Source organism: Oncorhynchus keta, unplaced genomic scaffold (assembly GCF_023373465.1).
Source record: "Oncorhynchus keta strain PuntledgeMale-10-30-2019 unplaced genomic scaffold, Oket_V2 Un_contig_18732_pilon_pilon, whole genome shotgun sequence".
NCBI lineage: Eukaryota > Metazoa > Chordata > Actinopteri > Salmoniformes > Salmonidae > Oncorhynchus > Oncorhynchus keta.
This window is the reverse complement of record NW_026281076.1, coordinates 85,864-99,993: the sequence shown is the minus strand read 5'-3', so window position 1 is coordinate 99,993 and position 14,130 is coordinate 85,864. Positions and strand designations below refer to the sequence as shown.

Here is a 14,130-nt window from a genome sequence, read left to right as displayed (position 1 = left end):
GTGAGGTTTTGTCCTGGGCTGCTGAGATTATTGTTAAAGTACATTTCTACTGTGAATATCTTTTGAAATGATGTTAAGCTGTCAAAAACAAACACAGCATCATACTCCGTTGTATAATTGTACTATATAAAAGTAATAAGCATTTTGAGGCATTATTAGATTTGATGTTCTGTAGTTCCACAAGATTAATCAACACACTTGAAAGGAAAATAGAAAATTACAGTTCACAACATTTGCCAGGTTAATTCACTTATGTTGACCTTTGTCACTGTAAAGTAAGAGGGAAGTAGAATATACAGGCTATTGTTGCTTGCTGGTAAATGTTTGTCTTCATTTTCATAAATCCTAGGAGGTTGTGTGGTAAATGGCTTACTGTCAATGCATCACCTGCTTTCCCTTTTGACATTTGCATGACCAATGCGTTGATTAGGCTTCAATGATCATGTTCTCATACGGTCTCTGGTGAGTAGAAACATTTTCTCTCTTAGAATATACAAACATATGTTCTACAGATAATGAAGCAAGGAACGCTATATTCTTTCAGTATGTTATTCCAGTCCATAATTTGTCAGAAAATCTTCTCAGGTTCTGTTGGATTCTGCACCGTTGATAGAACCAAATGCTGTCACAGCGTGACACTGCTCGAGATTCATAGTGCTTTTTAGGATCATCCTCACAACTTTTTAAAGAAAGAAACTATCACCCCAACAACAGTCAATCTCCATCCACTCAAACTGTGATTATAACACAGTACTGTACAGCATCTGCCACCAGGTGTCATTAGAGCTGTCCAGTCTCTCGCCTTCTAATGTCCCACAGTTCAGAGGGCCTAACGCCCATCCAACCACTCCATTCACTGTCCCTCTCCATCCAACACCAAATAAACAGTAGCCATTGATATGGTATCTGTAGAAGTACCATTCTGTCTTCACATCCGTTCTGCGGTGTAGATGTTGCTGTGACACTCAGGGCATCGATGTCTGACGTCCTTTAGGTTGTCCAAGCAGAAGGGGATGAGACAGCACCCAGCCACACACCTGGCAGAGGGGGTTTATACAGTATTATGAACTGGGTGGTTTGAGGTCTGAATGCTGATTGGCTGAAAGCCATGGTATATCAGACCTTATACCACGGGTATGACAAAACATGTATTTTTACTGTTCTAATTATGTTGGTAAACAGTTTATAATAGCAATAAGGCATCTCGGGGTGGTGCAATATACCACGGCTAAGGGCTGTATCCATTTACTCTGCATGTAAATGTAATCTTTGTGCATAAGAACAGCCCTTAGCCCTGGTATATTGGCCATATACCACAACCCCCATGCCTTATTGCTTAATTAAGACAGACTAAAGTAAGAGCACATCTGGTTTCTGCTTATCTGGTTGTAAGATAAAGTTGCCCCTAGACTTTGATCTAAGGTTGGATGTTTTAGAGGAGTGCTGACCTATGGTCAGTTTTGCTTTTTATACAACAATGAATAAGACCACATGAACAGGGGGGGAGCAGCTCCTAAATCATCACTCCTCTGTGACGTTTGATACTAGAACTTGTCTGACAGGACTCACCCTAACATGCTGGACACAAGGCATAGCATCCAGGCTGCCCCTCCTATTTTGCGATACGTTTCCGTGGTGATGACCTGCTCGCACATAGGGCATTGGACGATCGCTGGGTCACTATTGAGCTTCTCCACCTCCACTATGTCCTCTGGGGCCTCTGGAGGAGAGGAGAAAACCGGCATTGTCGTTGCCATCTATGCTCACCTGGACATACTGTAGATGGAGAAATTACAAGTACTGTAGAGCTTGTCTCATGTATCTACTCTACCTAATTGTTCATCCTACCAATGCTCACACACACATACCTGGCGCAGAAGGAGGTGTAGTCTGTGTATATCGTTTCATGTTCTCTGGTGTGTTACTCGGTAGGACATACACTCCTTGATAGGGGGCAATGAGTTCCTCTGTATAGTCTACAACAACAAAAGTGTGCTCAGTGATGAGGAAATAAAGTTATGAAACATCCTATTGACATCTATTCAAACATGAATGGAAAGCATAAATCAATAGTTCGTTTTTACAGACAGGACAAAGATCTCTGCTGCACTTTAGGCTCAAGCAAAAAATCAAGCTTAAAATATCCAAGATAAGGCAACTTGTTTCAAAATGTATTTGCTGTGTACAGGACTGGTATAGTGAGCAGGTGTCTACCTGACAATGGTTTGTGATCCGGTCCAATGTTGTTGTCTGTCTGTATCTGTAGTAGCTCCTGTTCTCTTTCCACCAGATCATGTAGCTCCTGTTCTATGGCCTCCAGCTCTGTAGGCTCGGACTCCTCTGGGAAAGAGACTGTAGGGGACAGAGCTGGGCGACGGAGGGAGACAGAGGAAGATGTGGTTGAAAAGCTTTAGGATAGCTTCAGAACACAAGAAACCAACATTGCTTTTCAGTTCCTCAATAAGTAGGGGAGACCGGGGTTGGTTGTCTCCCTGGGTTGGTGTTCACAGTGCTAGTTACTCACAATCTAAATGGCACTCATTTATATTTCAACCTGGACTCGGGTACCCTACATAGTAAATGTCTGAGACACTCCAATTAGTCTATTTTATGTTTCGGTATTAATTACGTGGATGTCCATCCATTTTATATATGTTACGAATTACAATTTGTGCAACATTTTAAGAATTGCAATGCCTACAATATGTTACACATTTGCTAAACCTATGTTATGAATTCTAATATGTTGTCGTTAATTTTAGCGAGGTGGCTAACGTTAGTTAGGCTAGGGGTTAAGGTTAGGGGAAGGGTTAGCTTATGCAAAGTTGCAAATTAGCTAAAGATGTCCGTGATGAGATTCAAACACGCAACCTTTGGGTTGCTAGACGTTCCAACCAACAACCCTACTTTAATATTTGCTTAAAGTACCTTGTGTCTTATGTAACCAAACCAAATATAACATATCATGCTAATTTGATTGCCCCGGATTGATGTTTACTATGTTACGTCTAGTCTGAGACCAGGCCTGCTATTTTGACATTTAATGTGTGAATTTCTTTGAAAGAACTAATCCACTTGGTCAATTCATGTCAGCATGAAGTGAGGAGAATGTATGTGTTTCTCATAGGTTAAAGTAATGTGTGTGTGTGTGTGTGTGCCACCTACACACCGTACACTATATATACAAAGTATGTGTACACCCCTTCAAATGAGTGGATAAGCCACACCCGTTGCTGACAGGCATATAAAATCTAGCACACAGCCATGCAATCTCCCGAGACAAACATTGGCAGTATAATGGTCTTACTGAAGAGCTCAGTGACTTTCAATGTGGCACCATTATAGGATGACACCTTTCCAAGTCAGTTCATCAAATTTCTGTCCTGCTAGAGCTGCCTCTGTCAACTGTACGTGCTGTTATTGTGAAAACATGGAAACGTCTAGGAGCAACAACGGCTGAGCCGCGAAGTGGTAGGCCACACAAGCTCACAGAACGGGACCGCCGTGTGATGAAGCTCTTAGCGCATAGCAATCGCCTGGCTTCGGATGCAACAATCACTACCGAGTTCGAAACTGCCCCTGGAAGCAGTATCGGTGCAAGAACTGTTGGGAGCTCCCATTGGGAGCTTCATGAAATGGGTTTCCATGGCCGAGCAGCCGCACACAAAGGTAAGATCACCATGCGCAATGCCAAGTGTCAGCTGGAGAAGTGTACTCTGGAGTCCATTGGACTCTGGAGCAGTGGAAATACATTCTCTGGGGTGATGAATCACGCTTCTCCATCTGACAAATTCATCTGGGTTTGGCGGATAGCAGAGAACGCTACCTGCCCCAATGCATAGTGCCAACTGTAAAGTTTGGTAGAGGAGGAATAATGGTCTGGGGCGGTTTTTCATGGTTTGGTCTAGGCTCCTTAGTTCCAGTGAAGGGAAATCTTAACGCTACAACATACAATGACATTCTAGGCAATTATGTGCTTCCAACTTTGTGGCAACAATTTGGGGAAAGCCCTTTCCTGTTTCAGCATTACAATGCCCCTGTGCACAAAGCGAGGTCCATACAGAAATGGTTTGTCGAGATCGGTGTGGAAGAACTTGACTAGCCTGCACAGAGCCCTATCCTCAGCCCCATCGAACACCTTTGGGATGAATTTGAACACTGACTGTGAACCAGGCATAATCGCCCAACATCAGTGCCCGACCTAATTAATGCTCTTGTGGCTGAATGGTAGCAAGTCTCCGCAGCGATGTTCCAACATCTAGTGGAAAGCCTTCCCAGAAGAGTGGAGGCTGTTCTAGCACCAAAGGGGGACCAACTCCATATTAATGCCCATGATTTTGGAATGAGATGTTTGACAAGCAGGTGTCCACATGCTTTTGGTTTTGTGTGTGTGTGTGTGTGTGTGTGTGTGTGTGTGTACACTGCTCAAAAAAATAAAGGGAACACTTAAACAACATAATGTAACTCCAAGTCAATCGCACTTCTGTGAAATCAAACTGTCCACTTAGGAAGCAACACTGATTGACAATAAATTGCACATGCTGTTGTGCAAATGGAATAGACAGCAGGTGGAAATTACAGGCATTTAGCAAGACTCCCCCAATAAAGGAGTGGTTCTGCAGGTGGGGACTACAGACCACTTCTCAGTTCCTATGCTTCCTGGCTGATGTTTTGGTCACTTTTGAATGCTGGCGGTGCTTTCACTCTAGTGGTAGCATGAGACCGGTACCAGGAGATAGGCCAGTATAACAGGAGACGTGGAGGAGGCCGTAGGAGGGCAACAACCCAGCAGCAGGATCGCTACCTCCGCCTTTGTGCAAGGAGGAGCAGGAGGAGCACTGCCAGAGCCCCGCAAAATGACCTCCAGCAGGCCACAAATGTGCATGTGTCTGTTCAAACGGTCAGAAACAGACTCCATGAGGGTGGTATGAGGGCCCGGCGTCCACAGGTGGGGTTGTGCTTACAGCCCAACACTGTGCAGGACGTTTGGCATTTGCCAGAAAACACCAAGATTGGCAAATTCGCCACTGGCGCCCTGTGCTCTTCACAGATGAAAGCAGGTTCACACTGAGCACATGTGACAGTCTGGAGACGCCGTGGAGAACGTTCTGCTGCCTGCAACATCCTCCAGTATGACCGGTTTGGCGGTGGGTCAGTCATGGTGTGGGGTGGCATTTCTTTGGGGGGCAGCACAGCCCTCCATGTGCTCGCCAGAGGTAGCCTGACTGCCATTAGGTTCTGAGATGAGATCCTCAGACCCCTTGTGAGACCATATGCTGGTGTGGTTGGCCCTGGGTTCCTCCTAATGCAAGAAAATGCTAGACCTCATGTGGCTGGAGTGTGTCAGCAGTTCCCGCAAGAGGAAGTCATTGATGCTATGGACTGGCCTGCCCGTTCCCCAGACCTGAATCCAATTGAGCACATCTGGGACATCATGTCTCGCTCCACAGACTGTCCAGGAGTTGGAGGATGCTTTAGTCCAGGTCTGGGAGGAGATCCCTCAGGAGACCATCCGCCACCTCACCAGGAGCATGCCCATGCCCAGGAGCATGCCCACACTACTGAGCCTCATTTTGACTTGTTTTAAGGACATTACATCAAAGTTGGATCAGCCTGTAGTGTGGTTTTCCACTTTAATTTTGAGTGTGACTCCAAATCCAGACCTTCATGGGTTGATAAATTTGATTTCCATTGATCATTTTTGGGTGATTTTGTTGTCAGCACATTCAACTATGTAAAGAAAAAAGTATTTAATAAGAATATTTCATTCATTCAGATCTAGGATGTTATTTTCGTGTTCCCTTTATTTTTTTGAGCAGTGTATATGTAATATATCACACATATAGTGTGTCTCTGTGATATAGATATGTGTGTGATATACAGTTTAAGTCAGAAGTTTACATACACCTTAGCCAAATGCATTTAAACTCAGTTTTTCACAATTCCTGACATGTAATCCTAGTAAAAATTCCCTGTTTTAGGTCAGTTATGCTCAGCACTTTATTTTAAGAATGTGAAATGTCAGAATAACAAGAGTGATTTATTTCAGCTTTTATTCCTTTCAGTACATTCTCAGTGGGTCAGAAGTTTACATACACTCAATTAAATTGTTTAACTTGGGTCAAATGTTTTGGGCAGCCTTCCACAAGCTTCCCACAATAAGTTGGGGGCTTGGCTTTGTGATTGCCACTCCAATACCTTGACTTTGTTGTCCTTAAGCCATTTTGCCACAAAGTATGCGTGGGGTCATTGTCTATTTGGAAGACCCATTTGTGACTAAGCTTTAACTTCCTGGCTGATGTCTTGAGATGTTGCTTCAATATATCCACGTCATTTTCCTTCCTCCAGATGGTGCACCAGTCCCTCCTGCAGCAAAGCACCCCCAGATACTTCTAAAGTCATGACATCATTTTCTGGAATTTAAGCTATATAAAAGCACAGTCAACTTAGTGTTGTTAACAAGAAATTTGTGGAGTGGTTGAAAAACGAGTTTCAATGACTATAACCTAAACGTATGTACACTTCCGGTGTGTGTGTGTGTGTGTGTATATATGTATATACGTGTGTGTGTGTATACAGTGCCTTGCGAAAGTATTCGGCCCCCTTGAACTTTGCGACCTTTTGCCACATTTCAGGCTTCAAACATAAAGATATAAAACTGTATTTTTTTGTGAAGAATCAACAACAAGTGGGACACAATCATGAAGTGGAACGACATTTATTGGATATTTCAAACTTTTTTAACAAGTCAAAAACTGAAAAATTGGGTGTGCAAAATTATTCAGCCCCTTTACTTTCAGTGCAGCAAACTCTCTCCAGAAGTTCAGTGAGGATCTCTGAATGATCCAATGTTGACCTAAATGACTAATGATGATAAATACAATCCACCTGTGTGTAATCAAGTCTCCGTATAAATGCACCTGCACTGTGATAGTCTCAGAGGTCCGTTAAAAGCACAGAGAGCAACAAGGAACACACCAGGCAGGTCTGAGATACTGTTGTGAAGAAGTTTAAAGTCGGATTTGGATACAAAAAGATTTCCCAAGCTTTAAACATCCCAAGGAGCACTGTGCAAGCGATAATATTGAAATGGAAGGAGTATCAGGGCACTGCAAATCTACCAAGAACTGGCCGTCCTTCTAAACTTTCAGCTCATACAAGGAGAAGACTGATCAGAGATGCAGCCAAGAGGCCCATGATCACTCTGGATGAACTGCAGAGATCTACAGCTGAGGTGGGAGACTCTGTCCATAGGACAACAATCAGTCGTATATTGCACAAATCTGGCCTTTATGGAAGAGTGGCAAGAAGAAAGACATTTCTTAAAGATATCCATAAAAAGTGTTGTTTAAAGTTTGCCACAAGCCACCTGGGAGACACACCAAACATGTGGAAGAAGGTGCTCTGGTCAGATGAAACCAAATTTGAACTTTTTGGCAACAATGCAAAACGTTATGTTTGGCGTAAAAGCAACAGAGCTCATCACCCTGAACACACCATCCCCGCTGTCAAACATGGTGGTGGCAGCATCATGGTTTGGGCCTGCTTTTCTACAGCAGGGGCAGGGAAGATGGTTAAAATTGATGGGAAGATGGATGGAGCCAAATACAGGACCATTCTGGAAGAACCTGATGGAGTCTGCAAAAGACCTGAGACTGGGACGGAGATTTGTCTTCCATCAAGACAATGATCCAAAACATAAAGCAAAGTCTACAATGGAATGGTTCAAAAATAAACATATCCAGGTGTTAGAATGGCCAAGTCAAAGTCCAGACCTGAATCCAATCGAGAATCTGTGGAAAGAACTGAAAACTGCTGTTCACAAATGCTCTCCATCCAACCTCACTGAGCTCGAGCTGTTTTGCAAGGAGGAATGGAAAAAAATGTCAGTCTCTCGATGTGCAAAACTGATAGAGACATACCCCAAGCGACTTACAGCTGTAATCGCAGCAAAAGGTGGCGCTACAAAGTATTAACTTAAGGGGGCTGAATAATTTTGCACGCCCGATTTTTCAGTTTTTGATTTGTTAAAGTTTGAAATATCCAATAAATGTCGTTCCACTTCATGATTGTGTCCCACTTGTTGTTGATTCTTCACAAAAAAAATACAGTTTTATATCTTTATGTTTGAAGCCTGAAATGTGGCGAAAGGTCGCAAAGTTCAAGGGGGGCGAATACTTTCGCAAGGCACTGTATATATATACACACACACACACACACACACACACACACACACACACAACTGTTCCAAAGTTTTTGGGGTCACTTAGAAACGTCCTTGTTTTTGAAAGAAAAGCACACTTTTTGTCCATTTTAAAATAACATCAAATTGATCAGAAATACATGGTAGACATTGTTAATGTTGTAAATTACTGTTGTAGCTGGAAATGGCTGATTTTAAAATAAAATAAAGTTTAAAAAATCTAATATCTACATAGGCATACAGAGGCCCATCAACAAGCATCACTCCTGTATTCCTATTTTTTTTATTTCACCTTTTATTTAACCAGGTAGGCTCGTTGAGAACAAGTTCTCATTTGCAACTGCGACCTGGCCAAGATAAAGCATAGCAGTATGAACAGACAACACAGAGTTACACATGGAGTAAACAGTTAACAAGTCAATAACACAGTAGGGAAAAATGGGAGTCTATATACATTGTGTGCAAAAGGCATGAGGAGGTAGGCGAATAATTACAATTTTGCAGATTAACACTGGAGTGATAAATGATCAGATGGTCATGTACAGGTAGAGATATTGGTGTGCAAAAGAGCAGAAAAGTAAATAAATAAAAACAGTATGGGGATGAGGTAGGTAAAAATGGGTGGGCTATTTACCGATGGACTATATACAGCTGCAGCGATCGGTTAGCTGCTCAGATAGCAGATGTTTGAAGTTGGTGAGGGAGATAAAAGTCTCCAACTTCAGTGATTTTTGCAATTCATTCCAGTCACAGGCAGCAGAGAACTGGAACGAAAGGCGGCCAAATGAGGTGTTGGCTTTAGGGATGATCAGTGAGATACACCAAATTATACCTGCTGGAGCGCGTGCTACGGATGGGTGTTGCCATCGTGACCAGTGAACTGAGATAAGGCAGAGCTTTACCTAGCATGGACTTGTAGATGACCTGGAGCCAGTGGGTCTGGCGACGAATATGTAGCGAGGGCCAGCCGACTAGAGCATACAAGTCGCAGTGGTGGGTGGTATAAGGTGCTTTAGTGACAAAACGGATGGCACTGTGATAAACTGCATCCAGTTTGCTGAGTAGAGTGTTGGAAGCAATTTTGTAGATGACATCGCCGAAGTCGAGGATCGGTAGGATAGTCAGTTTTACTAAGGTAAGTTTGGCGGCGTGAGTGAAGGAGGCTTTGTTGCGGAATAGAAAGCCGACCCTTATTTTGATTTTCGATTGGAGATGTTTGATATGAGTCTGGAAGGAGAGTTTACAGTCTAGCCAGACACCTAGGTACTTATAGATGTCCACATATTCAAGGTCGGAACCATCCAGGGTGGTGATGCTGGTCAGGCGTGCGGGTGCAGGCAGCGAACGGTTGAAAAGCATGCATTTGGTTTTACTTGCGTTTAAGAGCAGTTGGAGGCCACGGAAGGAGTGTTGTATGGCATTGAAGCTCGTTTGGAGGTTAGATAGCACAGTGTCCAAGGACGGGCCGGAAGTATATAGAATGGTGTCGTCTGCGTAGAGGTGGATCAGGGAATCGCCCGCAGCAAGAGCAACATCATTGATATATACAGAGAAAAGAGTCGGCCCGAGGAGTGAACCCTGTGGCACCCCCATAGAGACTGCCAGAGGACCGGACATCATGCCCTCCGATTTGACACACTGAACTCTGTCTGCAAAGTAATTGGTGAACCAGGCAAGGCAGTCATCCTAAAAACCGAGGCTACTGAGTCTGCCGATAAGAAGGCACGTTGTGTTAGATTAACTAAGTTTATTATTTTAAAGGGCTAATTGATCATTAGAAAACCCTTTTGCAATTATGTTAGCACAGCTGGAAACTGTTGTTCTGATTAAAGAAGCAATAAAACTGGCCTTCTTTTAGACTGGTTGAGTATCTGGAGCATCAGCATTTGTGGGTTCAATTACAGGCTCAAAATGTCCAGAAACAAATAACTTTCTTCTGAAACTTGTCAGTCTATTCCTGTTCTGAGAAATGAAGGCTAATCAAGAAACTGAAGATCTCGTACAACGCTGTGTACTACTCCCTTCACAGAACAGCGCAAACTGGCTCCAATCAGAATAGAAAGAGGAGTGCACAACTGAGCAGAAGGACAGTTGAGCTCAGTCCATGTTGGATTAAGATGGGATGATAAAACAGGTCCCCTCAAATCAAATTCCAATCCAATTTTATTAGTCACATTCACCGAATACAACCGGTACCTTACAGTGAAATGCTTATTTACGAGCCCCTAACCAACAATGCAGTTTCAAAAAAATACAGATAAGAATAAGAGATTAAAGTAACAAGTAATTAAAGAGCAGCAGGGAAATAACAATAGCGAGACTTTATACAGGGGGGTACTAATACAGAGTAAATGTGCAGGGGCACCGATTATTTGAGGTAGTATGTGCATGTAGGTAGAGTTATTAAAGTGACTATGCATTTCAACCCAAGACCTTGATCTTTTTCCTAATATTGAAAATGGTCTTGTGTAAAATATACTGGTCCTGAGAAATACATATGAGTAAAAAGTCTGACAACCAACCCTGGTTTCCTGGTATGGCTATTATGTTTGTGTATGCACACCTGTGTGCTATCTGTCTGTTTGATTCCCCCATAGCCCCACTCTTATGATTGTCTTGACCAGACCACTCACCTTCCCTGTCTTTTCTCTTATTTCTGAACTGCTGCATCTTCAGCAGCATGATCCGCCGGTTGTGGAGCAGCTGCCTCCGGAAGGTGATGAAGGCCAGCTGAGAGTACACCCTACCCAGATCAGCGGAGACCTGGTTGGGCTCGGAAGAGACGCTCACAGCCTCTATGGAGAGCTGCGCTGAGTCTTCAGAGATTGTCTCTACCTGCTCTGTGTCAGGCTGCAGATCTACCCCTGATCCAGCTGATGAAAGGAACTCTGGGTCCTGAGCAGAAAAACTCTCCTCCATTTCCATTCTAGTTTCAGTGTTGCTCCATTGATTAAGAAGAAAATGCATAGAAGCTCAAAGATGGAAAAAGACCTAAGGTTCTTCAAGCTAACATGTTGAACGGACCTCTATTCAATGCCACCCAGTGGGAGAAAAAAACCCAGCTATCAGCTTATGAAGGGCAAAACATAGGTTTTCATGCATTTGCATGTTTTATTACTCATGATGACACAAACCATTCCAGGGAAGATGGTGGATGGGCACCTGTTTTGAATAGCCGCATGCACACATCCAAATGAGACTAGCGTTGGCACAGAAACCACTTTATGTCACCACATTTTTGGGTTGACGTTAATCTTGCTGAACTTACAATTTCATTTACATTTTTTAAGTCACTCCAACTGAGTTGGGCGGAAATTTGACGAACTGACTTGTTGAAAAGGTGGCATCCTATGACGGTGCCACATTGAAAGTCACTGACAATGTTTGTCTACGGAGATTGCATGGTTGTGTGCTCGATTTTATACACCTCTCAACAACCGGTATGGCTGAAATAGCCGAATCCATTAATTTGGAGTGGCCACATACATTTGTGTGTGTGAATATACAGTGCCTTGCGAAAGTATTCGGCCCCCTTGAACTTTGCGACCTTTTGCCACATTTCAGGCTTCAAACATAAAGATATAAAACGGTATTTTTTTGTGAAGAATCAACAACAAGTGGGACACAATCATGAAGTGGAACGACATTTATTGGATATTTCAAACTTTTTTAACAAATCAAAAACTGAAAAATTGGGTGTGCAAAATTATTCAGCCCCTTTACTTTCAGTGCAGCAAACTCTCTCCAGAAGTTCAGTGAGGATCTCTGAATGATCCAATGTTGACCTAAATGACTAATGATGATAAATACAATCCAACTGTGTGTAATCAAGTCTCCGTATAAATGCACCTGCACTGTGATAGTCTCAGAGGTCCGTTAAAAGCGCAGAGAGCATCATGAAGAACAAGGAACACACCAGGCAGGTCCGAGATACTGTTGTGAAGAAGTTTAAAGCCGGATTTGGATACAAAAAGATTTCCGAAGCTTTAAACATACCAAGGAGCACTGTGCAAGCGATAATATTGAAATGGAAGGAGTATCAGACCACTGCAAATCTACCAAGACCTGGCCGTCCCTCTAAACTTTCAGCTCATACAAGGAGAAGACTGATCAGAGATGCAGCCAAGAGGCCCATGATCATTCTGGATGAACTGCAGAGATCTACAGCTGAGGTGGGAGACTCTGTCCATAGGACAACAATCAGTCGTATATTGCACAAATCTGGCCTTTATGGAAGAGTGGCAAGAAGAAAGCCATTTCTTAAAGATATCCATAAAAAGTGTTGTTTAAAGTTTGCCACAAGCCACCTGGGAGACACACCAAACATGTGGATGAAGGTGCTCTGGTCAGATGAAACCAAAATTGAACTTTTTGGCAACAATGCAAAATGTTATGTTTGGTGTAAAAGCAACAGAGCTCATCACCCTGAACACACCATCCCCACTGTCAAACATGGTGGTGGCAGCATCATGGTTTGGGCCTGCTTTTCTTCAGCAGGGACAGGGAAGATGGTTAAAATTGATGGGAAGATGGATGGAGCCAAATACAGGACCATTCTGGAAGAAAACCTGATGGAGTCTGCAAAAGACCTGAGACTGGGATGGAGATTTGTCTTCCAACAAGACAATGATCCAAAACATAAAGCAAAATCTACAATGGAATGGTTAAAAAATAAACATATCCAGGTGTTAGAATGGCCAAGTCAAAGTCCAGACCTGAATCCAATCGAGAATCTGTGGAAAGAACTGAAAACTGCTGTTCACAAATGCTCTCCACCCAACCTCACTGAGCTCGAGCTGTTTTGCAAGGAGGAATGGGAAAAAATTTCAGTCTCTTGATGTGCAAAACTGATAGAGACATACCCCAAGTGACTTAGCTGTAATCACAGCAAAAGGTGGCGCTACAAAGTATTAACTTAAGGGGGCTGAATAATTTTGCACGCCCAATTTTTCAGTTTTTGATTTGTTAAAAAAGTTTGAAATATCCAATAAATGTCGTTCCACTTCATGATTGTGTCCCACTTGTTGTTGATTCTTCACAAAAAAATACAGTTTTATATCTTTATGTTTGAAGCCTGAAATGTGGCAAAAGGTCGCAAAGTTCAAGGGGGCCGAATACTTTCGCAAGGCACTGTATGTATGGACAGTTGAAGTCGGAAGTTTACATACGCTTAAGTTGGAGTCATTAAAACACGTTTTTCAACCACTCCACAAATGTATTGTTAATAAACTATAGTTTTGGCAAGTCAGTTAGGACATATACTTTGCATGACAAGTCCAACAATTGTTTACAGATTATTTCACTTATGATTCACTGTATCACAATTCCAGTGAGTCAGAAGTTTACAAACACTAAGTTGACTGTGCCTTTAAATAGCTTGAAAATTCCAGAAAATTATGTCATGGGTTTAGAAGCTTCTGATAGGCTAATTGACATCATCTGAGTCAATTGGAGGTGTATCTGTGGATGTATTTCAAGGCCTACCTTTCAAACTCAGTGACTCTTTGCTTGACATCATGAGAAAATCAAAAGAAATCAGCCAAGACCTCAGAAAAAAATGGTAGACTTCCACAAGTCTGGTTCATCCTTGGGAGCAATTTCCAAACGCCTGAAGGTACCACGTTCATCTGTACAAACAATAGTACGCAAGTATAAACACCATGGGACCATGCAGCCGTCACACCACTCAGGAAGGAGACGCGTTCTGTCTCCTAGAGATGAATGTACTTTTGTGCGAAAAGTGCAACTCAATCCCAGAACAACAGCAAAGGACCTTGTGAGGATGCTGGAGGAAACCGGTACAAAAGTGTATATGTATCCACAGTAAAACGTGTCCTATATCGACATAACCTGAAAGGCCACTCAGCAAGGAAGAAGCCACTGTTCCAAAACCGCCATAAAAAATCCAGACTATGGTTTGCAACTGC

General features: G+C 42.8%; 1 protein-coding gene across 1 annotated transcript; it reads right to left on the bottom strand.

Annotated features, from left to right (window-relative positions):
• Positions 1 to 113: 113 nt before the first annotated feature.
• Positions 114 to 12,082, bottom strand: LOC118402964 (uncharacterized). Its single transcript, XM_035801362.2, has 5 exons — positions 10,837 to 12,082; positions 2,215 to 2,367; positions 1,869 to 1,976; positions 1,570 to 1,720; positions 114 to 1,037 (listed from the first exon to the last, which is right to left on the bottom strand). Exons 1-5 carry the CDS (start codon positions 11,168 to 11,170, stop codon positions 929 to 931), a joined length of 855 nt encoding a protein of 284 aa, XP_035657255.1. The 5' UTR covers positions 11,171 to 12,082; the 3' UTR covers positions 114 to 928.
• Positions 12,083 to 14,130: the final 2,048 nt, after the last annotated feature.